General features: G+C 48.2%; 1 protein-coding gene across 3 annotated transcripts; it reads right to left on the bottom strand.

Moving 5' to 3' along the window:
- Positions 1-1,791: 1,791 nt before the first annotated feature.
- On the bottom strand, positions 1,792-16,124 carry CWC15 (CWC15 spliceosome associated protein homolog). Of its 3 annotated transcripts, XM_029048502.2 has the most exons (7): positions 16,038-16,124; positions 11,606-11,796; positions 10,269-10,381; positions 8,853-8,938; positions 7,294-7,407; positions 3,180-3,298; positions 1,792-2,241 (listed from the first exon to the last, which is right to left on the bottom strand). In XM_029048502.2, exons 2-7 carry the CDS (start codon positions 11,734-11,736, stop codon positions 2,112-2,114), a joined length of 693 nt encoding a protein of 230 aa, XP_028904335.1. In that variant the 5' UTR covers positions 11,737-11,796; positions 16,038-16,124; the 3' UTR covers positions 1,792-2,111. The 3 variants fall into 3 exon arrangements, with proteins under 3 accessions (XP_028904335.1, XP_039770912.1, XP_039770913.1); XM_039914978.1 differs by lacking the exons at positions 1,792-2,241; positions 3,180-3,298 and adding an exon at positions 3,309-3,627; XM_039914979.1 differs by lacking the exons at positions 1,792-2,241; positions 3,180-3,298 and adding an exon at positions 3,309-3,627 and having other exon boundaries at positions 11,606-11,744; positions 16,038-16,104.
- Between the last annotated feature and the right edge of the window lie 11,169 nt (positions 16,125-27,293).

Genomic DNA, 27,293 nt, shown 5'->3' with positions numbered 1-27,293 from the left:
ATTAATGATGGTTTTTTAAAGGAATTGCATTAACTGAATGGCATTATCGAGCAGACCAAACAGATTCATGTTTTTCCTCTTCGCAAAACTGATACAGTTTCTTGCCATGGGTTATTCTGGTCATCAGTTATCATGGACACTGGGGTTTAGGAAATTGTGAGCTCAATAGATTGTAAGTTGTTTGAGGGTGGGGATCGTGACTACCAATTCTGTTGTACTGCAAGCTCCCAAGTACTTAAAGTGTTCTGTAGAGTCAGAGCTCAATAAATACCGGTGATTGTTTGATAGGTTCCCTGAAGTTCAGATTGGCTTTTAAAATACTCAAATCTACATCAAAAAAACAAAAAAAACGACAAACAGAAAAGCGGGAAACAGAACCTGAAAATGCCGACGGTCACGTCTTTCTCTGGACATTCCACCCCTGCCCTAAACTGGTACCGTGGTGATTCGAAGAATTCTAAGATGATTCAAAGGAATTGAATTGCAGACAAAACCCATTTTCAGCAGACACTACCGTATGCTTGTCTCACGCTCTGACCTCTTTAAAGGCCTAAGTCCTTTTCTACAAGGGGTCGACATAGAAGAAGACCCGTCTGGCTTAATGTTAGAGTCGGGCAAGAGACAATGGGATCTCAGTGCAATGAAGTTATTTCTGGATCCCTCAAACTACATGAATCATCATCACATCCAGCGCACCACCACTCCAGAGACCACGGCTCTGAAATGAGTTCGGCTGAAGATGCCTCAGAATAGAACGACATTTTCCACGGAACATTATCTCCACATGAATCATTCGATTCATCTTTCTTCATGCGCTGAAGCTGTTTTAGAAGCAGCCACACCGACGATCCTTTCTGTTCTTTAAGTAGAAGGTTTGTGAAAAGGAAAGTGAGTTGAAAATAGCACCCTGAGAAGAGCAAGACGGTTGAGGACATTTCTCCTTCCTTTTCTAGAACAAGAAAAACTGACCAGTGATGACGATAATAATCACGACTCTTCGGCATTTACTCTCTGCCAAGCACTGAGCTAAGTAAGCACTAAGGTACTCAGATCGGGAAAAGGGGTGAAAGGGGGTACACTGATGTTCCAACCTCCTACCTCACCTATTGGATATTTCGAGGACCGTGCTCTATCCACTAGGCCATGCTTCTGCCCTGGGGTTTTGCCCCCGGGTCTCCCCTCCAGACAGGAGCTTCAATGGGAGCAGTGTGGCCAAGTAGAGAGAGCCCCGGATTCTAATCCTGGCTCGCCAGTTGCCTGCTGTGTGACCGTGGGAGAGCCGCTTACCTTCGCTGTGCCTCAGTTTCCTCATCTGTAAAATGGGGATTGAACGCCTGTTCTCTCCCCTTCTTAGACTGTGAAACCCATGTGGGACAGGGACTGTGTTAGAGTGGATTAGCTTGCATCTACTCCTGTGCTTAGAACGGTGTTTGACCCATAATAAGTACTTAATATCTTAGTAATAATAATAATAGCAAAGCAACCCAGCATCCAATGTCTGCTGAGGGAGATGGGGAACCCAGTTCTGGCTTCCCAGGCTTGTACCCCTAGGGCCACTTACCATCACCCTCACAGGAATGGCAAAAGACAAATTCCCTCGAAGACAATCTTCCAACTTCCCTTTTTTCCAGAGGGGCAAAATGGTCCAAAAAGGCAGGGGGGGAAAGTGGGGGACTCGTAGTAAATTGTCGCAGTGTCTCCTAGAGAAAAAACCCAACTGATGCATAACTTCTCAACTTTTAAAAGAACGGGGCAGCGATTCACAAAGACAGATGACTTGGGATGCACTGGAATTGGGCAATGGAAATATTTATTGTGAATGAGATTCTCTCCTCCGACACTTACACCAAGGTGAGGGAGAGAAGAGGGTGGAGTGGCGGGAAACATTGATAGGACGCAAGCTGGCTTGGCTGAGGTGACAAAAGGGCGCTTTGAAGGAATATGGGTCACACCTGTTCCCAGGCCCGGTGAGCCCTTTACCCGTAAGGCTGCTCAACGGGAGGTTGGAGGGGCGGTGCGGAGAGAGAAACGAAAACCAAACAAAACTAAAATGAAGTCAGGCGGCCCCTTTGAGTCTTTGTGATTTTCCCAATTAAGCACATAAAACTGTACTACTTGATATACTTCTCCATGAACTTTTTGTGAAATTCGGATCTCAGGGTGTCATTGACAAATCTTTTGTCCTTTTTCAACTCATCGACCCCTTTGGCGCAGTTCTTAAAAACGACATCATCATCCCATCTGAAAGGGAAAGGAGAGCGTATCAGCAAAGCTGTAAGTAGTCAAGTTGGAAATGAGCAAACCGGACGTCAACGGTAAAGCGGTGATAGCAAGAATTAAACGGCTCCGACAGGCATCCCGATTAGCACACTGCACGCTCTTTTGCATTTCATCCTGCCTAAAATAGGACCACATCTACTCTTCCAAATCTGGATGGAGACATTTTGAGAACCATCAAGTGTCTGCATCCATCAACTGGATAATATCCATTTGAAATATTCCCTGTATTTCTCCAGCATCAAAAACTAAAATCACGGTCCGAGAAAGAATTATTATTACTATTACTGTTATGGTACTTGTTAAGCACTTACCATGTGCCTAGCACTGTACTAAGCATTGGGGTAGACGTGAGAGCATCAGATGGGACACAGTCTCTGTCCCGCAAGGGCTCAGAGTCTAGGTAGGAAGGAGTAGGACTTAATCCCCATTTTACAGATGAAGTAACTGATGCACAGAGAAATTAAGTGACTCGCCCTAAGTGTGTCTCTCTCTCTAACCCCATTTTCCTGGGGTTCAGCCCAAGTTCAAGCCTAATCCGGCCACAGAGTTTCAGCCCACGCCAGGCTCTTCCAGGGAGCAATTTGGCCACTGAAGACTGCCCTGTCCAGACCCTTAATGGAGAACAGCATGCCCTATCCAGTTTAGACCCTACCCTGGAAGTTCCCGAACCATTTCATTCTGGCTACAAAAAGAGAGGAGAAAAAACAAACAGGGAGTCTCATCATCAATGGTCCTCAGCCTCTTCTCCCCTTGCAGGGAACCCCAGGAAGTCAAATCTGAGCAGAAAAGATTACTGGCAGATGCTGTGATTTTCACTGATTTCCCGAATGGGGATGCATTCTGAGAAGCAGGACAGACAGACAGGCAGAGTATGACACAGAGTATGTGGAAGACAGTACCTTCTCTTCACTTTAAAATTCGCCTGAGGTTGAGCTGGGCCGGTGAGATTCAGGAGAGGATTTCCGCTGAGAATATTCTCCATCCTTATCCTCTCCTCTTCGGCTTTTTGCTCTTGCTCCTGCCAAAGGTAAGTAGACACGCACATCAACTTCAGCAATTTCCGGACCATTCGGAAACAATCCCGATGGCATTTCTTCGGCCCTTACTCAGTGTCAAGTGTTGTTCTCGGAGTAGAGACGAGATAATTAGATCAGACACTGCCCGTGCTAGACAGGTCTCACAGTCTGCGAGGCAGGAAGAATATATCCCCCATTTCACATATGGAAATAGAAGCCCAGAAAGTTTAATAAGGATTGCAGCGTTTGTTGAGCACTTACCATGTGCCAAGCACTGAACTAAGTTCTGGGGCAGATACAAGCTCATCACATCCCACATAGGGCTCACAGTCTAAGTAGAAAGGAGAACAAGTATTCAATCCCCATTTTGCAAACGAGGGAAATGAGGCCCAGAGAAGGTAAGTGTCTTGCCCACGGTCACACACTGGAAAGATTGCAGAGGAAGGATTAGAACCCAGGTCTCTCGACTCCCCGGCCCATGCTCTTCCCACTAGGCCAGGCTGCTTCTCTGAGTGTCTTGCCCAATGTCCCACACGGTCGCACGATGAACTGCAGAACTCCATGACACCTAGTTGCATCACCAAACTCAAATAAAAGCCATCCTTTCCAGTACTTCGAGCCATTTCCCTGCATTATAAATAACTTCACCCCGCCAAAAGCCAGGAGAGCTGAAGGCCTGGGGACTAGTTTTTGTTACTTGTGAGGCACTTACTAGGTGCCAGGCATTGTTCTAAGCGCTGGGGTAAATACAAGCTAATCAGGTTGGCCACAGTCCATGTCCCACGTGGGGCTCACAGTCTTAATCCTTATTTGACAGATGAGAAAACTGAATCCCAGAAAAGTGAAGTAACTCACCCATGGTCACAGGAGTGGCGGAGCCAGGATCAGAACCCGGGTCCTTCTGTCTCCAGGGCCCGGGCTCTATCCACTGGGCCGCACAGCTACTCGAGAATTCAGAAAGAATGTGGAAAACCAAGAACAGGAGTCGGGAAACCTCCCTTCCGGCTGGGTTTCATTATGAGCCCAACGTGTTCGCTCAAGTTCTAGAAATCCTGATCGGTGGAGAGGCCCGGAAATGAGCATTAGGCCAGACTGCCACTCCAGCTCAATGTCTGTGACTCCGATCCGTCATGTGGAAACTTAATAGCAAATTGAAATCATTTTGAAAAACCAGCAATTGATCTGCAATTCAACGAGTGTGTTGATATTCAGACTCGATCACCAGAACTCTTATCTAACGCCTCTAAGATCGCTCCGCTTACGCAGTCTCTCTGTTAAATATTCATTACTTGAGACAAAAGTTTAGGGAGCGTGGAAAGCTGATGAATGGACATCTTAATGTTTATGTATTTAGAAACATTACTTCAGCCCACTGAAACATTTAACTCCAAAGAAACAGAATGCAAATCCCTGAGCTATTCATGCAGATGCTTAATCACAAATACATTTGGTTTTTCCTTCTGGAAGAGCCCCATCATGCAGGGGCTGAGGGATGGCACTTGGTCTGGGACCACAGTTCTATCAATCAATCATATTTACTGAATGCTTATTGAGTGCGGAACATTCCACTAAGCACTTTGGAGAGTACGATATAACAATAAACAGCCTGCGGGACCCGGGATGGGGGGGGGGGAGTTAATGGGAGGATATAAAAGGATTAAAACCAACTGAGCCAGAAGTGGAAGCTAGCTCGCCTAGTAGAGTGCTACGCACACAGTAAGCGCTCAATAGATACAACTAATAATAATATCATTCACTCCATCCTCAGCACTTCTATACATAATTTATTTAATATTATCCGTCCCTGCCTCTAGACTCACTACCAACTCCGTTATAAGTGCTTAATAATAATAATGACGGTATTTGTTGAGCGCTTACTATGTGCCGAGCACTGTTCTAAGCGCAACGCTCTGCCCGCGCTAAGTGTTCAAAGCTACCGACTGACCGGGAAGCATGGAAAAAAATTCCTTTTCAAGGCTCACACTCCTCAGTAGTTAGAGCAGCCCAACGGACACAGAACTATATGGGAAAATGGGGAGAGGAAAGGAGAAAATGTCTCCTTCCATTTGATTCTAAAAGGGCCGGGACAAAACCTGCCAGAGTTCAAGACTCTTGGGCTAAAATCTGCCGGTGCCTTGTTTCTTCACTTGGGAACTCATTAGCCACTGCCTTGTAACGGTCAGCTGCTCCTCCATGGACAGTGTGCAAACAGCAGCTAAAAGGTTCCATAGCTGGGTTCTATATTGGCAGCATCAAGAGCCCTCTAGTGGCACTGAAATGGCCAGGAGAAGGCAGACTATATCTACATATATATATGCACATATATGTAAAATATTGTAGAATGCATGCAAAATAGGAAAATAGAAACCTTGAGGCAAAATGTACACAGGTAAAAGATGAAAATAAAAGATTGGAAGCATCCGCCTCTGAGATTTAGGTCAAACTTTTCTTAAGTTCACACCAAACACACACACACATATATATATATATATACACACACACACACACATACACACATATATATATATATTTGTAAAATATTGTAGAATAGATGTAAAATAGGAAAATAGAAAACTTGAGGCAAAATATACATAGGTAAAATATGAAAATAGAAGATGTGAAGCATCCGCCTCTGAGATTTAGGACTAACTTTTCTTAGGTTCACACCACCAAACCAACCCATTCCCACAGATAAAGGTTGAAAGCAGAAGATTTGAGGCATCCGCCCCTTCGAGATTTAGGGTCAACTTTCCTCCGTTTTCGCCGCCAAACCAACCCATTCCCATCTTTGCAAGAACAATTCACTTGCTCTTAAAGAGCTGGAAACTTCATTATCCGACGAAGACATAAAAAGTTACGGTTACAATTTACTCTTGAAGGAACTTCTCCTTCAGCTAGAGCATCGTTTTCAAATCTTGTAAATGTGTGTTACTGTCGTCTCCCCGACAAAGTCCAACCCACACCCCTTCGTAATTGGCAGGGGGAAGGGTGAAAGTTAAAAATAAGGCGGGGGATGCCCGCTAGAGATATATCAGAGGCCAACCTTTTTAACTGAAAGCCTGCTCGGGGGTATCTCAGAGGATGAATGGGCTCCGCCGAGGACACTGAAAAATAGGGAAGCCCCTTGGCCTGGTGGAAAGAGCAGGGCCCGGAAGTCAAGGAACATGGGTTCTAATCCCGCTCCACCATCTGCCTGCTGAGACCTTGGGCAAGTCACTTCATTTCTCTGGGCCCCCGTTTCCTCGTCTGCAAAATGAGGACACGATACCTGTTCTCCTTTTTACTTAAGATCGTAAGCCCCATGTGGGACAGGGATTGGGTCCAACTTAATTACCTTGTATCTATTCCAGAGCTTAGTACAGGGCTTGACGCACAGTAAGTGCTTAATAAATACCAGTAACGTATCTGGCAGCCGCCTTGGGCCCGGAGTCTCCGTGACCAGAGTGAGGGTGGTCATGGCGGGAGACCCCGACCTCACCCGTCCGGGGCCGGAGTGGTGCCCGCTAGACCGGGACCGGTAACACGGAGTGAGCACTGACTGCAGGTGGAGCACCAAACTGGATCTTTGGGGAGCATTCAGAAGGATCGGGAGGCAGGAGGCTTACTGGAGAACCAGAGAAAGAGGTCAGGAGACGGGGGACGACCAAGTAGAGAGCTCTCTCTCCCTCAATCGGCCAATCATATCTACTGAGCACTTACTGTGTGCACTGTTCTAAGCGCTTGGAAGAGTACAATATAACAATAACAGACACATTCCCTGCCCACAAAATGCTTACACCCCCTCCCTGGTCCCTAGCCAAGGCGAGAGGCGGCTGATGGTGCCAACCTCGGGCGATGGTGACCGCCTCCCTCTCCCCAGGAAACTGGGGTCCCCGTCCCTCACGGCGAGATCGCCTGCCAGCGTTACGCGGAGAGAAAGTCAAGTGACTGTCTTCAACTGGCAAACTGAACCCCGGGGTCTTGGCCCCCAGAGGACCTCTGAAGGCCCCAATGTTACCTTCCGGGCCTGCTCTTCGGCTCGCTCCTTCTTGATCTTCTCCAGCTCTGCCAGAAGGGCCGCCGTGTCGTCATCGTCGCTCTCCTCGTCCAGGTCCTCGTCTTCGTCGTCCTCCTAGGGGAACCGGCGGGGGTCGCGAAGGAGGCATGGGGAAAGGGAGAGGAAGCAGAAAGAAGACCCGTCGTTATTTCGTGCTCCATTCCCCCCGCCAGCCCCAGGAGTCTAATTCCGTTCCATTTTGTCAGTAGGAAGAGCGAATTTTTCCAGGGAGGGAATATTTTAAAGTGCTTATTACGTGCCTGGCGGAGACTCAAGTTTACCGCGTGGAAGAAGGCAATGGTAAACCACTTCCGTATTTTTTCCAAGAAAACTCTCTGGATCCACTACCAGAATGACTGCAGACGGAGATGGGGTGTTCTGGGAGAGATAAATCCATAAAGTCGCTATGGGTCAGAAATGACTCGACGGCAAAAGACATCGTGCCTGGTACTGTACTGAGCGCTGGGTCAGTTACAAGCCCATCAGGCTGGATAAGGTCCATGGGGATCAGAGTCTAAATCCCCATTTTACAGATGAGGAAACTGAGGCACAGAAGTGAGGTGACTTGCCTCAGGTCACGCAGCCGAAATTAGAACACAGGTCCTTCTGACTCCCAGGCCTGTACTCTTCCCACTAGGCCACACTGCTTCTCTACGCTATCACAAATCCTTGCACCGGAACAGGGGCCGAGGACGAGCCAGAAGGCTGGAAAGTAGATTCCTGCCGGGCCTGTGAGAACAGGACAGGGCAGGACAGCATTATGACTCCAACCTCTTTACATTCTTACTCAGATGACTGCAGATTACCATTTATGCGACCAAATGCTTCCCCTCCAAACTACAGGCCAGCCTAACCCAAAACACAATAAACACCTGATGTCCACAGGCCAAAATGATGTGAAGGAGCTGAGGGAAGTTGCCAGCCAGAAACTCCAGTATTAAAATGCCGCAGAAAACCAAAGGGTCAGCAGAACTTCTCAGAAGCCAAGCAGTAAAGACCAGTTTTTAAAGTAAAACACTCCTCTGCCTTTTATTTTTAACTAAGTACTTTTAATTGCTATCGATAACAGTCTGGGATCACTCTAGATTCGGCTCCTGAAATACGCTCCTCTTCACTTGGAGCTGCCTTTCAAAGTTTCATCCCTTGAAAACGGTGGTCAACAACTTTGCCGATTAGGCTGGTGCTGCACATGGATCTCTGGCTTCTCCTTGGGGTTTTAAAAAATGGAATGAAGCTCCTGACATTATATAACCAATGGCTTCGGAATCCACCGTACCTACAACTTCCTTAACCCTGAAGGAGTCTCAGATTGCACAACAATCAGGCAGTGCCCAAAGACATTTATTACATTAACAATAGCTTCAATTTCCAGAGCATTTTGCAAGTCAGTGGTGTCACCTGTACCCTCCAGGCAGTCATGGCACATTATCACATTTGACAGATGGGGAAACCAAGCAAAGAGGGGGTAGAGAAAAGTAAGACAGTCTGAGTAAAGAGATGTGGCACCAAAGTAGACGTACATCTGTCAGGGGATCATCTGCATCCAGGTTTGCTGCGGGAATTTGGTCTAACCGAGGCTTCTTGGATACTGATGAGGTGGTGTGCTCTGGAGGAAAAGCAGAGATTATTCAAGCAAGGGTGATCACCGCACCCATTTCGATTTGCCCTGCCCCACATCTGGAACTAGCATCTTAATCTTGGTTCTGAGGTGACGGTCCTTTTCGTGGACCAAGGAGAATGTAGGCCCTCACCTAAGATGAACAAAAATGAATCAGGCCCGTTCCCCTCAGAGACTTCGATGCGGTTGTAAATGATCTACCCTTCTCGATGACACATCCCCAAATCTTTGTAGATCTTACAGAATGGAGACGCTGATGATTCACGCACAGATGCCTCAAAGCGGAATTATGACAACCTGGCAGGTTGAAATTAGATGACCAGACCATTTCAGCACTGAAAATGTTAGGATGAAACAAAACAAAACAAAAAACAAAACAAAAAACCCCCAAAAAGCTCCCAAAAGTTTTGGGTTCACTACAGATTTTCAAAAGTGTCTTGGGGCAGGGTAGAAATAATAATAAAACAGTAATGGAAATAACAACAAAAATTTGCGCTAAGGGCTTATCATATGGCAAACATCTGAGACACGGGAAGCAGCGTGGACTAGTAGAAAGAGCATGGGTCTGGGAGTCCGAAGGACCTGGGTTCTAATCCTGGCTATGCCACTCGTCTGCTGTGTGACCTCGGGCAAGTCACTTCATATCTCTGCATATAACTGAGGTTCCCTCATCTGTAAAATGAGACTGGGATTCCTCATGTGATCACAGTCCTTGTGTCCGACATGACTGGCTTATATCCATCTCAGCACTCAGAAAAGTGACTGACTCATAGTAAGCGCTTCACAAATACCATTAAAAAGAAAGACATATCTGGTTAAACGCAGTCCTTATCTCACATGGGGCCCACAGTGTATGAAGGAGGTAGAAAAGGCATTTAATCCCCATTTGACAGAGGAGGAAACTCAGGCCCAGAGAAATTAAATGACTTGTCCTAGGTCGCCAGCAGACAAGTGGCAGAGCTGGGATCAGAATCCAAGTCCTCTGACTCCCAGGCCCATGCTCTTTCCACTAGGCAACACAAATGAGTTAAAAGTCGGGAAAATCAGGTAGAGCTCTAAAAGTCCATGCCGTACATATTTTACCAACTATTCTGGGTTTTCATAAGTAACCAGGTTTCCAAGAGGTGACAGAATCTCCACAATCTGAATTAATTTTCAGCTGTCACGGACAGATTATTTTCCACCTTCTTGTTTGGACACTAACGCCGGACCAAATGACCCGGATACATCAAGCTACACGACACTTCTATTTTTGTGATAAAAACCTCTCGGATTCAGAATTTTTGAAGGTGGCTTATCTGGGGGGGGGCATTCTTACCTCGGGTTGGCCGATCCCTAGTTTTCTCTCTTGCGGCAACTCGCTCTCGCTCTTCCAGTTCCCTTCTGAAGTCGCGGTTTCGCACCTCTTCGGGGGCATCCTGAGTGGTCTGCCTACGGTTTGGACAAAAACGCCAAGAGGCAGAGGCTGGTTGGTTGGGTTTCAACCGTTCACATGCGCTCTCCTTGTTAGATTGAACTCTCCCAACCCCTTGGTATGGTGCTCTGCACCCAGTAACCCTATCACAAACACCACTCGTTGGTATTTACTGAGCGCTTACTGTGGTCAATACTAAGTGCTTGGAAGAGTTCAATATATCAGAGTCGGTAGACAAATTCCGTTCCCATGAATTTATGGCCTAGAAGGGGGAGATAGATTTTAATATAAATAAATTACTTAAGGTTACGTAAGTAAGCGCTGTGGGGCTGAGGGAGGGGTAAATAAAGGGTGCAAATTCAAGTGCAAGGGCGACACAGGAGTGGGAGGAGAGGAAATGACCACCATGGTTTAAAATCACTACCCTGGGGCGACCTGCTCAGGGCAGCTTTCTGAGTTTGCCCATGTTGATGATCTCTAGGGAATATTTAGCCAACTCATGTGATTCTCTGATAATCTGCTCACAAAACTGAAAAGGACTTCTCCCAGTCAAAGACTTTTCAGTTTCCTCGAGAGAATGATCTGTTTTTAGAAGTCCATCGATTAGAGCTCACTGGGGCCTGGGTCACCAGCCAGAGATCCCCGAATAAGGCACTCAATAGATAGGCAATTTGGTAGTTTTTAGTGCCTGATGAGGGAAGACCCACTACAGTGCACATGTAGTATGCTCACATTATTAGAAGGGTTCAAACTTGGAGTAATAATTCATATGGCCTTAAATTACCACCCGCCTAGCCTGAAGGGTAATATCCCACGGTCAATGGTCTGCCTGCAATTTCCTGACTGAGTTAGTTATCTTAATGGGAGAAAGTGTTCTCTTTGTCAATGGTCCTGGGAGGGGGGCAAAGAGATCATCGAGGACATTTTGGAAATAAAGAGATTCCAAGGGGAAGACTCAAGCTGAAAATGCGATTAGCGATAACGAACAACTCTATGTGCCGAGTAAAGAAAAATTGATTTCTCTTATTCGATTTATAATATTCCTGGGCATCTGGACATCAGAGTGAAGGGAGAAATGAAAATACAACATTTGCCAGCAGGAACTTTTCCTTTCGGATTGAAAAGCAAAGAACGGAGAGAGCCGGGGGGAAGCTGATTTCTGGAAGAATGATCCCTTGCCTGGCTGAACACGGTCAGCAGATCCGAGAGAAATGAAGAGGAATGAGAAGGAGCCTTCATACCTGTACTTGATCTTCGTGTGCGAAGGAAGATCTCTGCTTGAGTACTGCTTGGAGAGCTGACTCAGATCCCCTTCTCCTTTACCTCTTCCTCCGCGCGCGGGCTCAAAAGTAGGTCTGGCCGCTGTGGTCATTTTGGACTCTTCCCCCGAATGGACAATAATCAATCCGTCGATCAGTCGCGTTTCTGAGCGCTTGGGGAGTGCAATACAAACGATTTGGTAGACACGTCCCCCGGCCAAAAACAAATTACAGTTCACTGACTTAATCCGGGGCTAAAGGAGCTGCCACATCTGGCACAAGGAGTTTGAGGCAGTGTGGCCTACTTCAATAGTATTTATTGAGCGCTTACTACGTGCAGAGCACTGTACTAAGCGCTTGGAACGTACAATTCGGCAACAGATAGAGACAATCCCTGCCCAATGACAGGCTCACAGTCTAATCGAGAGCACGGGGCTGGAAGCCAGTCTGTTTACAACCAGATCAGCTTCTATCTACCCCAGTACTTAGCACATAGTTAGGACATAAACACACACCGTTAAAAAAAAAAAAAAGAAATCCTGGATTTTCATCACGTTAAAAAAAGGAGATTCAAGAGTGGTTCTCCCTCCTGCCTCGGGCTGCGAGCCCCATGCAACTGTATTGTCTATCTACCCCAGTGCTTTAGCTCAGTGCTTGGCACGTAGTTAGCTCTTAACAAATACCCCTCTCATTATGGTGTCTGTTAAGTGCTTACTATGTGCCAGGCACTACACTGAGCCTTGGGGTAGATCCCAGCTAATCGGTTTGGATACAAGTCCCCGTTCCACATGGGGCTCTAGCCTTAAGCTCCTTGCGGAGAGGAAGCATGTCTACCAACTCTGCTATATTGTACTCTCCCTGGTGCTTAGTACAGTGCTCCGCACACAGTGGGCACTCAACACCTACGATTGATTAACGGGGATCACAGTCTTAATCCCCATTTGACGGATGAGGTAACCAAAGCGCAGAGAAGCGAAGTGATTCGCCTCGGGTCGCCCGGCAGCCAAGTGGTGGAGCCGGGATTAGAACCCAGGTCCTTCTGACTCCCTGGTCCGGGCTTTTTCCCGCTAGATCACTTTACTTCATTACTTCAGTGGAGATAATAATAATTATGATTATCATTATTATGGTATTTAAGTGCTTACTATGAGCCAAGCACTGCTTTAAGCACTGGGGTAGATATAAGCTAATTGGGTTGTCCCACGTGGGGCACACAGTCTTAATCCCCATTTTACAGATGAGGTAACTGAGGCACAGAGAAGTTAAGTGGCTTGCCCAAGGTCACACAGCAGACAGGTGGCGGAGCCGGGATTAGAACCCATGTCCTCTGACTGCCAAGCCCGGGCTCTTACTACGGTGGCCCCAAACATTCACTCTGGATAATAGTAATGACAACTGCGGTATTTGTTAAGCGCTTACTAGGTGTCATGCACTGTTGTAAGCGCTGGGGTCGTTATAAGGAGAAACAGTGTGGCTTAGTGCAGAGAGCATGGGTTTGGGAATCGGAGGGTGTGAGTTCTAATCTCCGCTCCGCCACTTGTCCGCTGTGTGACCTTGGGCAAGTTACTTCAATTCGGCAACAGAGACAATCCCTACCTGACAATTCATTCATTCATTCCATCGTATTTATTGAGCGCTGTGTGCAGAGCACTGTACTGAGCGCTTGGAAAGTACAATTTGGCAACAGAGAGAGACGATCCCTGCGCAATTCACTCATTCCATTCTATTTAGTGTTTCCTGTGTGCAGAGCACTGTACTGAGCGCTTGGAAAGTTCAATTAGGCAACAGAGAGAGGCAGTCCCTGCCCAACAATTCATTCATTCATTCCATCCTATTTATTGAGCGCTGACTGTGTGCAGAGCACTGTACTGAGCACTTGGAAAGTACAATTAGGCAACAGAGGCAGTCCCTGCCCAACTATTCATTCATTCATTCCATCCTATTTATTGAGCGCTGACTGTGCAGCGCACTGTACTGAGCGCTTGGAAAGTTCCATTAGGCAACAGAGAGAGGCAATCCTGCCCAACCATTCATTCATTCATTCCATCCTACTTATTGAGCCCTTCCTGTGTGCAGAGCGCTGTATTGCGCGCTTGGAAAGCACAATTTGGCAACAAATAGAGACAGTCCCTACCCAACAATTCATTCATTCCATCGTATTTATTGAGCGCTTGCTGTGGGCACAGCACTGAACTGAGCACTTGGAAAATACAATTGGGCAACAGAGAGAGGCAATCCCTGCCCAACAATTCATTCATTCAATCCATCGTATTTAGTGAGTGTTTTCTGTTTGCAGAGCACTGTACTGAGTGTTTGGAAAGTACAATTAGGCAACAGATAGAGACCATCCCTACCCAACAACAGACTCAGTCTAGAAGGGTGGGGAGGGGCGGACAACAAAACAAGTAGACAGGCATCAGTGGCATCAAAATAAATAGAACCAGTGATCTATACACATCATTAATAAAGCAGAGTAATAAATAATATATACAAATAGACACAAGTGCTGTGGGGAGGGGAAGAGCAGAGGAAGGGAGTAGAGGCAACGTGGCTCAGTGGAAAGAGCCCGGGCTTGGGAGTCAGAGGTCATGGGTTCAAATCCCGGCTCCGCCACTTGCCAGCTGTGTGACTTTGGGCGAGTCACTTCACTTCTCTGGGCCTCAGTGACCCCATTTGTAAAATGGGGATGAAGACTAACAGCCCCACAGGGGACAACCTGATCACCCTGCATCTCCCCCCAGCACTTAGAACAATGCTTGGCACACAGTACGCGCTTCACACACCCCATTATTATAATTATTATTGTTCTCTGGGCCTCAGTTCCCTCCTCTGTCAAATGGGGATTAAGACTGAGTCTCACGTGGGACCACCCGATGACCCTGTATCTCCCCCAGCGCTTAGAATAGTGCTCTGCACATAGTAAGCGCTTAACAAATACCAACCTTATTATTATTATTATTAATGATTAGACTGGGAGCCCAATGGGGGACAACCTGATGACCCTGGATCTCCCCCAGCGCTTACAACAGTGCTCTGCACATAGCAAGCACTTAACAAATACCATTATTATTATCATTATTATTATTATTATTAACGATTAGCCTGGGAGCTCCATGGGGGACAACCTGATGACCCTGGATCTCTCCCAGCGCTTAGAACAGTGCTCTGCACATAGTAAGTGCTTAACAAATACCAACATTATTAAATTAACTGCTCTGGGCCTCAGTTACCTCATCTGTAAAATGGGAATTAACCGTGAGCCTCACAGGGGACAACCTGATGACAACCTGCTTGGAGAAGCAGCGTGGCGCAGTGGAAAGAGCACGGGCTTTGGAGTCAGGGCTCATGAGTTCGAATCCCAGCTCTGCCACTTGTCAGCTGTGTGACTGTGGGCGAGTCACTTAACTTCTCTGTGCCTCAGTTCCCTCATCTGTAAAATGGGGATTAAGACTGTGAGCCCCACGTGGGACAACCTGATTTCCCTGTGTTTACCCCAGCGCTTAGAACAGTGCTCGGCACATAGTAAGCGCTTAACAAATACCAACATTATTATTATTATGATGATGACCCTGGATCTCCCCCAGCGCTTACAGCAGTGCTCTGCACATAGCAAGCGCTTAACAAATAACATTATGACTATTATTATTTTTATTATTAACGATTAGCCTGGGAGCCCCATGGGGGACAACCTGATGACCCTGGATCTCTCCCAGCGCTTGGAACAGTGCTCGGCACGCAAGGGCTTAACAAATACCAACATTATTATTATTATTAACGATTAGACTGGGAACCCCATGGGGGACAACCTGATGACCCTGGATCTCCCCCAGCGCTTAGAACAGTGCTCTGCACATAGCAAGCGCTTAACAAATAACATTATTATTATTAACGATTAGCCTGGGTGCCCCATGGGGGACAACCTGATGACCCTGGATCTCTCCCAGCGCTTGGAACAGTGCTCGGCACGAAAGGGCTTAACAAATACCAACATTATTATCATTATTATTAACGATTAGACTGGGAGCCCCATGGGGGACAACCTGATGACCCTGGATCTCTCCCTGCGCTTAGAACAGTGCTCTGCACGCAAGGGCTTAACAAATACCAACATTATTAATATTATTATTAAGGATTAGACTGGGAACCCCATGGGGGACAACCTGATGACCCTGGATCTCCCCCAGCGCTTAGAACAGTGCTCTGCACAACATTATTTAAAAAGGAGGGGGCCTGGGGGAGGGAGGGCTGAGTCTGGGAAGGCCTCCTGGAGGAGGGGGGAAGAGAGAGTCTGGGGGATGGGAGGAGGGAGGGGGTGCCGGGGCAGCGGGGGGGGCGAAGGCCCGGGGTCGACGGGGGCGAACAGGGGGTCGACAGGGGGTGCGCAGGGGGTCGACAGAGGGAGGCCATCACTCACCTCCGCCTCCCGGAGGCCCGGCCTTGCTCCGCCTCCGGCCCGGCAGCCCCCGCGCGCCCCACCGGAAGGAACCACCGAGAAGCGAGGGCGGGGAGCGAGCGGCGGCCGGCGAGCACTTCCGGTGGACCCCCGCCCGCCGGGCGGGACGTCACATGACCTCCGGCCCACCAATAGGACGGGGAGGGGGGCGGGGCCTGAGGAGGGAGCCGGAGCCGGGGCGCCCCCTGCCGGGAGGACGGGGCTCTTCTTTCCTCTCCGCCCTCTAAACCCTTTGCCTTCCACCGACACAATAATAATCATTCATTCAATAGTGTTTATTGAGCGCTTACTATGTGCAGAGCACTGTACTAAGCGCTTGGCATGGACAGATCGGTAACAGAGATAGTGAGCGCTTACTATGTGCAGAGCACTGTTCTAAGTGCTTGGCATGGACAAATCGGTGACAGATAATTAATTAATTAATTAATTAATTAATGTTGGTATTTGTTAAGCACTTACTATGTGCAGAGCACTGTTCTAAGCGCTGGGGTAGACACAGGGGAATCAGGTTGTCCCACGTGGGGCTCACAGTTAATCCCCATTTTACAGATGAGGTAACTGAGGCACAGAGAAGTGAAGTGACTTGCCCACAGTCACACAGCTGACAAGTGGCAGAGCCGGGAGTCGAACTCATGACCTCTGACTCCGAAGCCCAGGCTCTTTTCCACTGAGCCACGCTGCTTCCCATATTGAGCGCTTACTATGTGCAGAGCACTGTACTAAGCACCTGGCATGGACAAATCGGTAACAGATAGACAGTCCCTGCCCTTTGACGGGATTACAGTCTAGTCAGTGTTCCTATTAATAATAATAATGACTAACTCTCTTCCCCTCTTCAAAGCCCTTGGCTCAGTAGAAAGAGCCCGGGCTTGGGAATCCGAGGTCATGGGTTCGAAACCCCACTCTGCCACCTGGCAGCTGGGTGACTGGGCAAGTCACTTCGCTTCTCTGGGCCTCAGTGGCCTCATCTGTAAAATATGATGAAGACTGTGAGCCTCACATAGAACAACTTGATGACCCTCTATCTACCCCAGCACTTAGAACAGTGCTGTGCACATAATAATAATAATAATGTTGGTATTTGTTAAGCACTTACTATGTGCAGAGCACTGTTCTCAGCGCTGGGGCAGATACAGGGTCATCAAGTTGTCCCACGTGAGGCTCACAGTTAATCCCCATTTTACAGACGGGGTAACTGAGGCACAGAGAAGTTAAGTTACTTGCCCACAGTCACACAGCTAACAAGCGGCAGAGCGGGGATTCTAACCCATGACCTCTGACTCCCAACCCCGGGCTCTTTCCACTGAGCCACACTTAACAAATACCAAAATTATTATTATTATTACTGAGGGCTCACCTCCTCCAGGAGGCCTTCCCAGACTGAGCCCTCCCTTTCCCTCTGCCCCTCCTCCCCACACCATTAATAATAATACTAATTATGGTATTTCTTAAGCGCTCAACTATGAGCCAGGCACTGTACTAAGCGCTGGGGTGGATACAAGCAGATCGGGTTGGACACGGGCCCTGTCCCCCGTGGGGCTCACAGTCTCCATCCCCATTTTACAGATGAGGGAACTGAGGTCCAGAGAAGTGAAGTGACGTGCCCAAAGTCACACGGCTGACAAGCGGCAGAGCCGGAATTAGAACCCATGGCCTTCTGACTCCCAAGCCCGGGCTCTTTCCACTGAGCCACACTGCTTCTCATTGCCTCTACTCCCTCCCTCTGCTCTTCCCCCTTCCCCTCCCCACAGCACTTGTGTCTATTTGTATGCATTATTTATTACTCTATTTTATTAAAGATGTTTATAGATCTACGATTCTATTGCTCTTGATGGTATTGACGCCTGACTACTTGTTTTGTTTTGCCGTCTGTCCCCTCCACCCCAGCCCCAGCCTGTGAGCCCCTTGTTGGGCAGGGATTGTCTCTCTCTATCCATTACCGAATTGTACATTCCAAGCGCATAGTACAGTGCTCTGCACATAGTAAGCACTCAATAAATACGATGGAATGAATGAATATTTAGTACTAATGATGGTATTTGTTAAGCATTTACTCTGCGCCAAGCTCTGTTCCAAGGACTGGGGTAGATACAAGGTCATTAGTTAGTCCCACGTGGGGCTCACAGTCTTCATCCCCATTTTACAGAGGAGGGAACTGAGGCCCAGAGAAGTGAAGTGGCTTGCCCAAGGTCACGCAGCAGACAAGGGGCGGAGGCGGGATTAGAACCCACGACCTCTGATTACCAAGCCCGGGCTCTTTCCACTAAGCCACGCTGCTTCTCCATGGTATTTGTTAAGCGCTCACTATGTGGCAGGCACTGTACGAAGCACTGGGGCGGATACGAGCAAGATTAGTTGGACAGAGTCCCTGTCCCACTTGGGGCTCTCAGTCCTAATTCCCATTTTACAGATGAGGTAAGTGAAGCACAGAGAAGTTGGCTAAGGTCACACACTAGACAAGCAACAGAGCCGGGATTAGAACCCATGACATTCAGACTCCCAGGCCCGGGCTCTGTCCACTACATCATGCTGCTTCCCATAATAATAATGACGGTATTTGTTCAGCGCTTACTATGTGCTGAGCACTGTCCTAAGCACTGGGGGAGATATAAGGTAATCGGGTCGTCCCATGTGGGGTTCACAGTCTTCATCCCCATTTTACAGATGAGGTAACTGAGACACGGAGAGGGAAAGTAACTTGCCCAAATCACACAGGAGACAAGTGACGGAGCAGGATTAGAACCCAGGTCTTTCTGACTCCTAGGCCCGTGCTCTATCCACTAACACACCCATCTAACCCCGGGCCAAGCCCCATTCCACTCCTTGGCTTTCGTTCCTCTCCTCATATCCAATTGCCTGTCCACCTCCAATCAATCAATAGGGTTTACTGGGTACAGAGCATTGCACTAAACGCTTGGGAGAGTTCGACACAATAGAGCTGCTAGGTAATGTTCCCTCCCCCAAGGAGTTTACAGAATACAGGGAGCAAGCGAATGGTTCTAAGCTCCACTGGGAATGATTGTATGGCTGCTAGAAAATAAAAAGTACAGTCTTAATATAGACAAGCAATAAAAACACCCTGCTCTAATAAAAGCTCATTTACAAAGGCAGGTTTATTAGGCCGCTTTCATTGCCGTGAAGAGGGTAAGCTCCCTGAGGGCCAGGATGCGTCTGCTTACTCTCTCGTACCCTCCCGGGGAATTTAGTGTGGTACTCGGCACACATTAAGCACTGGATAAATACCACTGATGGGTTGACCGAATTCATAATTGACAAGAACATTTAATGCCAGTAAAGGATGGCCATTTTGGAGGGGCTCAAATTAACTGTACCCAGAAAAGGGGGAACGTTTTACATGAGCAGTGCCTGACCAACAAGTTCTTGGCTTGCTTATTTTGCCTCAAGCTTTAGAGGCCGATTCAGATTATGGTCTTTATTCTTAGCCACTCAATCAGTCAATCAGTGGTATTTATCGAGCACTTACTATGCGCAGAGCACTGCATTAAGAGCTTGGGAGAGTACGACGCAACAGAATTAGCAGACACGTTCTATGCCCGTAGCAAATGCCGCTGAGACAAAAGCAAGTTGGAGGATGAAGGGTAGACGATCATTTCATTTCCCCCAAACTGTTTTTTGGGCCAAGCGATTGCCGGATTGTGCCATGACGGTCCTACAGGGCAGGGTCGGTGCCTCAGTAGCTGCCACGGCCTTTGCTGACCATGCTGGCCGGCTCTTTTCAAGAGTCCAGCTGAGCAGGATGACAACCTGAGGTGCCCTAGGGGGTTCTCCAGTCAGAAACCTTCTCCGCTGAAGGTGAAGTGTGGAACAGATTTTGGGGAGGGGTCTTGAATGATGATGAGTCCAGTCTCACAGCTGTGCAGACAGAAGGACACGACCACATTCGCAGAAGCTACATTCCTTCAATATTTTCTGACCTTGGTTGGATTTTTCTATCTCCATGTTTATCTTTGTTTCTGAGAATTCCCAAGCTATACCCCGTGGAAAGGAGATTAAGCCCTTTGAGGATTCATCAGAGACCACTTTGCAACCCAACAGCTCGTCTCCCTGAATAATTCATAAAGGGAACGTATGAAAAGCATAAGTTCCTCAAAGCATTTGATCCATTCAACCGGTCTGTCTTGAAAACCCGGTTCCAGACATTCTCTTAAAGTAACTTTCACCAGGGGCTATCTCAGTTCCAGAGATAATGAACTAATTTTAATTACTTTTTTTCAAGTTCATGCTTTACCTGCTGTGTGACGAAGCACCACGAGCAGTTGCCAGAAATGGGCTGCCCAAATAGCAGAGCAAGACGTCTCCAGAAACTTGTCGATGAGGTAGCAACTGGACAGGAATCGACAGTGGCCGTCTGCTTCATTCATTCATTCGTTTCACCAGGGTTAAGCACTCCGCAAGCAATCGATAAATGCCAGTGATAGACTGATGGATTGATGGAAGGCAAAACCAGGAATGGGAAACTAGAGGACTAATGTTGGGGGAGAAACATTTGTGGCCCTTGAACCAGGGTAGTCTTTCAGAGTCGAGAGCTGGCTGGGCTGCCTCCATCTATTTCTAGAGACACCTCTGGGTGGAAGCCATGTCCCCGTGTTCACTTCCATTCCGTAGGCATAAAACAAATGCCTGGAGGGAGGAGGGAAGGGGAGGAGAGGGCAGAGGCTGCCCCCTCCGCCCCCTTTCCCTCTGCTGCAAGACTCCCGACTCATTTTCCACTGGGCATATGCAGACCGTAGCTGGAACGTCAGGATGTAGACCCCACTTTAGGACCTGAATATGAACTCGGCATCTGCCTCCTCCCTCCCTTGGGCTTTGCATTCCCCTCCTTGCCCAGAATGAAATTTACTGATGTGACGCTCAGATTCCAACCCACCCCCCACCCCCCACCACAATCTCCTCCCAGCGCTTTATTATGACAAAGCCACTTCCCTCAGCCTTAAGCCCGAACGACCCTTGCTCTACAGCCAGAAAAAGGGTTGGTCGGGTCCTCCCCTCTGAAGACTCTCAGCTTGGGAGGGACGGACGAGCTGTTTTGAAGGATTGGGATTTCTGTGGACGCTGACAGATTCTGGCTGCCACATCCTGCCTTTGGGGAGTTACACTGTGCATCAGCGGTTTGATCAGCGGGCCATATATTTTTAGGAGGCCGGATGCGAGTTTGGAAAGTGTTTGGGCCAGAAACTCCCAGGGAGAACGCTGGCTCTGGCTTTTTTCTCCCCGGAAAGAAACATTTTGAATCTGACGGAGGTCTGAGGGGCCGCAGGAAGATCACGTGCTTGCTTTCATTACTCTACCTGTCCAACTTGCCTTTTCTATCCTTCCTCCTTGCAGACCTGGGCCCCAACCCAAAGGACATGGTTGATGATTTCTTTTTGTTGGCCATCCTTTCCCAGAACCTTCTGGGAGAGTCTCCCCGCCGGTGTATTCGAAACACTGGGGCTATCGCATGGCCTGTCAGGTAGTGAGACTGGTCTGGAGTGGAAAAGGAAGGGGGAGGGGAAGGAAAATCCAGTGACTTGACTCTCATCCCCTGTGCAGTTCAATCAATCAATCAAGTGCTCTGCACATAGTAAGTGCTCAGTGTAGACACGATCTCTGCCTTCAGGAGGCTTACAATCTGGCTGAGGAGGCAGACACTAAAATGAATTACAGGGTCGGGGGGGAGTAATGAGGTTAAAGGTGTGGACAGAAACAGTGAGGAGAAGAGGAATTCATTCATTCATTCATTCAATAGCATTTATTGAGCTCTTACTATGTGCAGATTACTGTACTAAGCGCTTGGAATGTACAATTCGGCAACAGATAGAGACAATCCCTGCCCATTGACGGGCTTACAGTCTAATCGGGAGAGACAGACGGACAAAAACAAGACAACGTATTCACGATAAATAGAATCAAGGGGATGTACACTTCATTAACAAAATAAATAGGGTAATAAAAATAGATACAAATGAGCACAGTGCTGAGGGGAGGGGAAGGAGCAGAGGGAAAGGGGGGAAAGGGGGCTTAACTGAGGGGGAAAGGGGGGAGGGAGCAGAGGAATGAGTACCGAAGCATCTAGGCAGACTACTTGGGGGCTTAAGGGGATAAACTCCAATTCCTTTTTCCTTTTCCTACCCTCTTCGTTTCACTTTTATCGCCTTCAGCCGCTACTGGTTTCCAGAGGCGAGAGGGGTGAGAAGACAGCTTAGCACTTGGGAGAGTAATAATCTGTCTGATATGAAGAGGGGAGGGTGTTCCAGGCTAGAGGCAGGAAGTGGACGAAATGGGTATTTCTCTCTTTCCACATTCTCTTTATATCCCAAACTGTGTGACTGTATTCGCTAGCTGATATTATACGTACAGCAGATCTAGACGTGGCAAGGAATCTGGGCATGTGCAGAGCAGATTAATAATGCACAGAGTGAAAATCCAAAATGGAACATTGATGACGAAAGTGGGAAAAAGTCCAGGGAAGAGAGAGCTGTCAATAAGGGCTCTCCACAGAACGGGCTCCACGGGGCACCATTAGGATAAAAGCAGGGGCCTCGGTGGTCAGCTAGAGGAGCCGTCTTTAAAAATAAGATCGATAGTCATTTGTTGAGTTCCGGCCTAGAGGCGGAGGGCTAGAGTCGACGACCTCTTGAGGGTCCTACGGCTCTATAGAAAAGCAAGATCCCTCAAAGATCTGTTCTTTTGTGAGGAAGTATTTTGAAGGAGGCAGCTACAGACCCGAATAGGGTCCACGGGAGGTCATTGAGTCCAACCCTCTGCCTCCAAATAGGTGAATGCCCAAACCATCAACAGTACCTTCCTGTTCTGGTGAAAAGGAAGCCAGAAAAGTGTTTCCATTCACAGGCTGCTAGGGGAGTGGGATAACTGAGGCTGCTCTGGTTTCTAAAAGAAATGTTTCCACGTGAGGAATTTTTTTTTATCGTATTTGTTAAGCACTTACTGGTGCCCGGCATATTTTATTTCCATGGTGTTTGTAAAGTGTTTACTATGTATTAAACTCTGGGGTAGATACAAGCTAATCAGGTTGGACACAGTCCCTATCCTGTATGGGACTCACAGTCTTAATCCCGTTTTTACAGATGAAGAGTCTCCTTTAAAAGGACCAAATTTTCAATTGTGGCAGGCGGGGAAGAGGGACCTCGGGATGCAGTGGTTTATGAGTAAGGGTCCGTGATCCTTCCTGAAGACTCAATCTGTCCCAGGTTTGCTGCACTGGCTGCTTTGTGGCCGAGTTTCCTGAACCTCCTCCTTATTAACTGGATTCACCTCATTGATTATGCGGTCCATCAAAGGAGGATGTAAACAGGGAAGCCAGGGTGTCTGATGCTGATTTTCCTGTGTCTGCCCCAGCACTTAGCAAAGTGCTTGACTTTTAGTAAGCGCTTAACAAATCCCAGTTATTATAATTGTTATTATTATGATGATGATGATTCCACAGCTCAAGAAACTGTTTGGCGCTGCTTCCTCCACGGCCCTGGCTGCTTTACCTCCATTGAGTAATGAAGGGCCCTAGTTCCACCTCAGAAGCAGGAGGGGCCTGCCAGAGAAGGCAGGGCAAGGCCACCCTAACTCCCCCAGATGACAACCCACCGGATTCTTTCTCCTGGTGCCTGGGGAACCCCTTGGCTGGCTCAGGGTGCTTCCGGCTAGAGCCTGACCTGTGTTTTGGGCTCTCTGACAGTACGACAGGACCCCTTTGCAGCAGGGAAGCCTATCTCTGCCCACGATTTCAGTTGTAGATGACTCACATGGCCTGGATGACTAGTTTAGACCTGGCAAAAATGAAATCCTGTCCCATCAGCTCCCCGTTTCCTGTTTCTCACCAGCCAGTTTCAGCAGGTCCGTCCTGTGAGGGGGCATCGGGCTGGGGTGAGTCCAGGTGGAATTTGACTCGCCCACCCCACCCCAGTGATCCTAACTGGCTCTGGGCTCCACGCCCATTTTGAATAGTTCACAAAGACGGTGAAACCACTTCAGGCCCAACATGTTTCCCAACTCTGTTGTACTGTACTCTCCCAAGTGCTTAGTACAGTGCTCTAGCACACAGAAAGCACTTGATAAAGAAATATGATTGACAGATTGATCGATCGGGAATTTAGAAGTGAACCAGGAGGCTCCCAAAGACCTGCCCTTCAATCGTAAGTGCCAACTCCAGACTGGCAGTGGGAACTGTGAGGGTGAATGTTGGCTGGGCTCTAAGGAGCAAATGGGTTCTTCTCTGACCTTAACTGCTTTCTCCCATGAGGGACATCCCTCTGGTTCTACTAGGTGTGTGTATGTGTGTCTGTGCATGAATGTCCGTCCACCTCCCTAACGGTTGCATGACTGCGTGCCCAAGTCCATCTCCATAGCCGCTGTGGGAGTGTGTGTGTGGCACCAACCCTAATGAGAGTGTGAGTATGTGTGAGCGTTCATTTGCACCTCCCTAGGCAGTGTGGGTGTGTGTCCACCCCCCTCGTATGTGTGTCCATCTCCTTAGCCATCGTGTGTGTGTGTGTGTTTGTGTGTTCACCTCCCTAATCACTGTTTGTGCATTCCTACCACCCTAGCCGATGTGCGTGACCACTTCCCGAGGCATTGGACATGCGGGTCCACCTCCTTAATCACTGTGTTTTTGTCCACCTCCCTAGGCATTGGACCCGTGTGTCTACCTTCTTAATCACCGTGTGTGTGTGCGTTCACCTCCCTAGCCGTTGTGTCTACATGTGTCCCTCCCTTCCACTGTGTGTGTCTCTCATTTTTCCACCAGCCCTGTCCTCAGGGGCCCCTCCCCAGCGTGGCTATCTCCCTCAAAATGAAAAGTTGGCCCCCTTCCACCAGCCCTTTAGCCCTGAGATCAGTGAATACTGTTTTCCCCTGCCAACCTATTCTCTCCTCTTTTCAGTCAGGTAAGCAAAATATCCGGTGGGCACGTTGTGACTCAGGGCATTTGAAAACTCGTTAGTCTGGGCAGGAACGTATCATCCACTCTAACTCTGGAGCTCATACCTACGAACTGACTCTGCAAATATAAAAACTGCTATCCACGGGCAGCTCCGAGGACGAAGCCATTGGAAGGGAGCTTAAGTCTCCACTGGAACACCGAGATAATAACTGTGGTATTTGTTAAGTGCTTACTATGTACCAAGTGCTATGCTAAGCACTGGGGTAGTTACAAGATCAACAGGTCCCACAAGGGGCTCACAGTCAAAATAGGAGGCGGAACAGGTATTGAATCCCCATTTTGTAGGCGAGGGAACTGAGGCCCAGAGAAGTGAAGTGACTTGCCTGTGGTCACACAGCAGGTACTTGGCGGAGCTGAGATGCTTCAGGGACTACAGGTTGGGCCTCAGGTCTGTGGTAAGAGGGAGGCAGGATGAAGGATCCAACACTGGACTGAAGAAAGAATCTGTAGCAAGCAAACGATGTCAGTATGAGCCCCAAAAGTGCCTTCTGTGTGCAGGGAACTGAACTAGGTGGCTGGGGAATGTACAGAAGAAATAAGTGATGCGATCCCTGGCCTCAAGGGACTTACAGTCTAGTGGGGAAGACAAGTACATATACACGGAGAAATACACAAGAGTTAAAATAATGGGATGGTAGGTATAAATAATGGGCCCTAGGGGATAACTACATCGAAAACAAATAAATGAATGAAGACTGGGTTTCACAGGACCTATTTTTGACATGGAGCTCTGATGTCTGCAGGCACGGAGAGCCTTTGCCTTGCCTGAGGTGAAAGTGACCCTTTCACAGACCTCATGGGCAATGTGCAGTAGCCTATCAGTATAGTCTCTCACCGCAGTAGGCTCGGTCTAGCAAAGGGAAATGGAGAATTAGGATGATTATCTGGAAAAGTTAAGCCAAAAAAAACCTCACCTTCATCTCAACGATTTTTGTGTATGTGGCCGATGTGATCGAGGTAATTGCCTCACTTTTCCGGTTCCCTTTGCTAGTGAAAATTCAGCCTATGTTTGTAGCCGACCGCTCTCCTCCCCACCCAACCAACTGTGGGGTACATCTTGCATTCCCTGTCTCCTTAGGAGAGCAAAATTAATCTAATGTATTTATTGAACATTTCATGTGTGCAGAGGACTGTACTAGAGAAGTAGCGCTGCCTAGTGGGCAGAGCCCAGGCCTGGGAGTCAGAAGGATCTGGGTTCTAATCCCAGCTCTGCTTCTTGTCTGCTGTGTGACCTTGGGCAAGTCATTTCACTTCCTCCGTGCCTCAGTTCCATCATCTGTAAAATGGAGATTAAAACTGTGAGCCCCGTGTGGGATGAGCTTGTCTCAACCCCAGCGCTGAGAACAGTGCTCGGCACATAGAAAATGCATAACAAATACCATCACTGTTATTATTACTAAGCTCTTGGGAGAGTTCCACGACAACAGAGCAAGTTGACACATTCCCTGCCCACAAGGAGTTTATGGGAAGATTCCCTCAGTATGGCACTGGGCCTGACAGCCAACATCTGGACCTCATCCCCCAGAAAATTAGTAGGTAGATTCCTATCCCTAGCCCTCTCGGGAAAGGGTTTAGAACAGTCATGCGACCTGATCTCAAGCAGAGGTAAATGCTGGTGGATTTTCTTCCACTTCAGTTATTCATTTACCCTCATGCATGGGGTCCAAAATGAGGTTTTTCTCTTCCTCAGCCATTGGTGACTGCAGAGAGGTCTCAGGGCCGGGATGGGGTCTGGGAAGAATCTGAGGGGGGGGAAGAGAGGGAGGGTAGGTGGGGCTGAGAAGAGTCTGTTGCTCTTTATTGGTTCCTCTCCCACTGCAGGAGAGCTCTGATAAGGAGGGGAGGGAGGGAGTTCTATTTGGCCGATTTTCTGGCAGTTGCAGTGTGCATGTGTGTTTGTTTGCGTGTGTGTGTTGTGTCTGCCTGTCTCCTGCTATTAGGTTTATATACCAAGCAGATACAGCCCCATCTGCAGGACTGCATCATGGACATTTTATATCCTGTGGAAATCAGTTTTCTCCGAGAGGCAGCAGGTAGCGAGTCTCTCTCCCCAAGCTATCCGCAAGCCAAAGAGCCGTCCCTGGACCTCAGATCCTCTGAGCCTAAATCCTTTCCGAACGTGGACGGTCGCCCTGAGGATTCCGGTCACATCCATCGTTGCTGACAGTGGAATGAATACAGCATTGCTGTACAGCCTGGCTTCAGAAAAAGAGCCTATTATCAAAACCCACGCCTCCTTGGGAGACACCCCCCCCACCACATCC

This window comes from Ornithorhynchus anatinus, chromosome 20, assembly GCF_004115215.2.
Source record: "Ornithorhynchus anatinus isolate Pmale09 chromosome 20, mOrnAna1.pri.v4, whole genome shotgun sequence".
NCBI lineage: Eukaryota > Metazoa > Chordata > Mammalia > Monotremata > Ornithorhynchidae > Ornithorhynchus > Ornithorhynchus anatinus.
This window is presented reverse-complemented; position numbering and strand designations above follow the sequence as displayed.

What these genes read in the sequence shown, in the direction of transcription:
- CWC15 (XM_039914978.1), bottom strand. Translation starts at nt 11,736, where the DNA reads ATGACCACAGCGGCCAGACCTACTTTTGAGCCCGCGCGCGGAGGAAGA. An exon ending in CAGATGATCCCCTGACAGAT is followed by an intron (nt 7,408 to 8,852) that starts GTACGTCTACTT and finishes CGGTTCCCCTAG; the next exon opens with GAGGACGACGAAGACGAGGA. An exon ending in CCGAAGAGCAGGCCCGGAAG is followed by an intron (nt 3,628 to 7,293) that starts GTAACATTGGGG and finishes CTTTCTACTTAG; the next exon opens with ACTGTGAGCCCTATGTGGGA.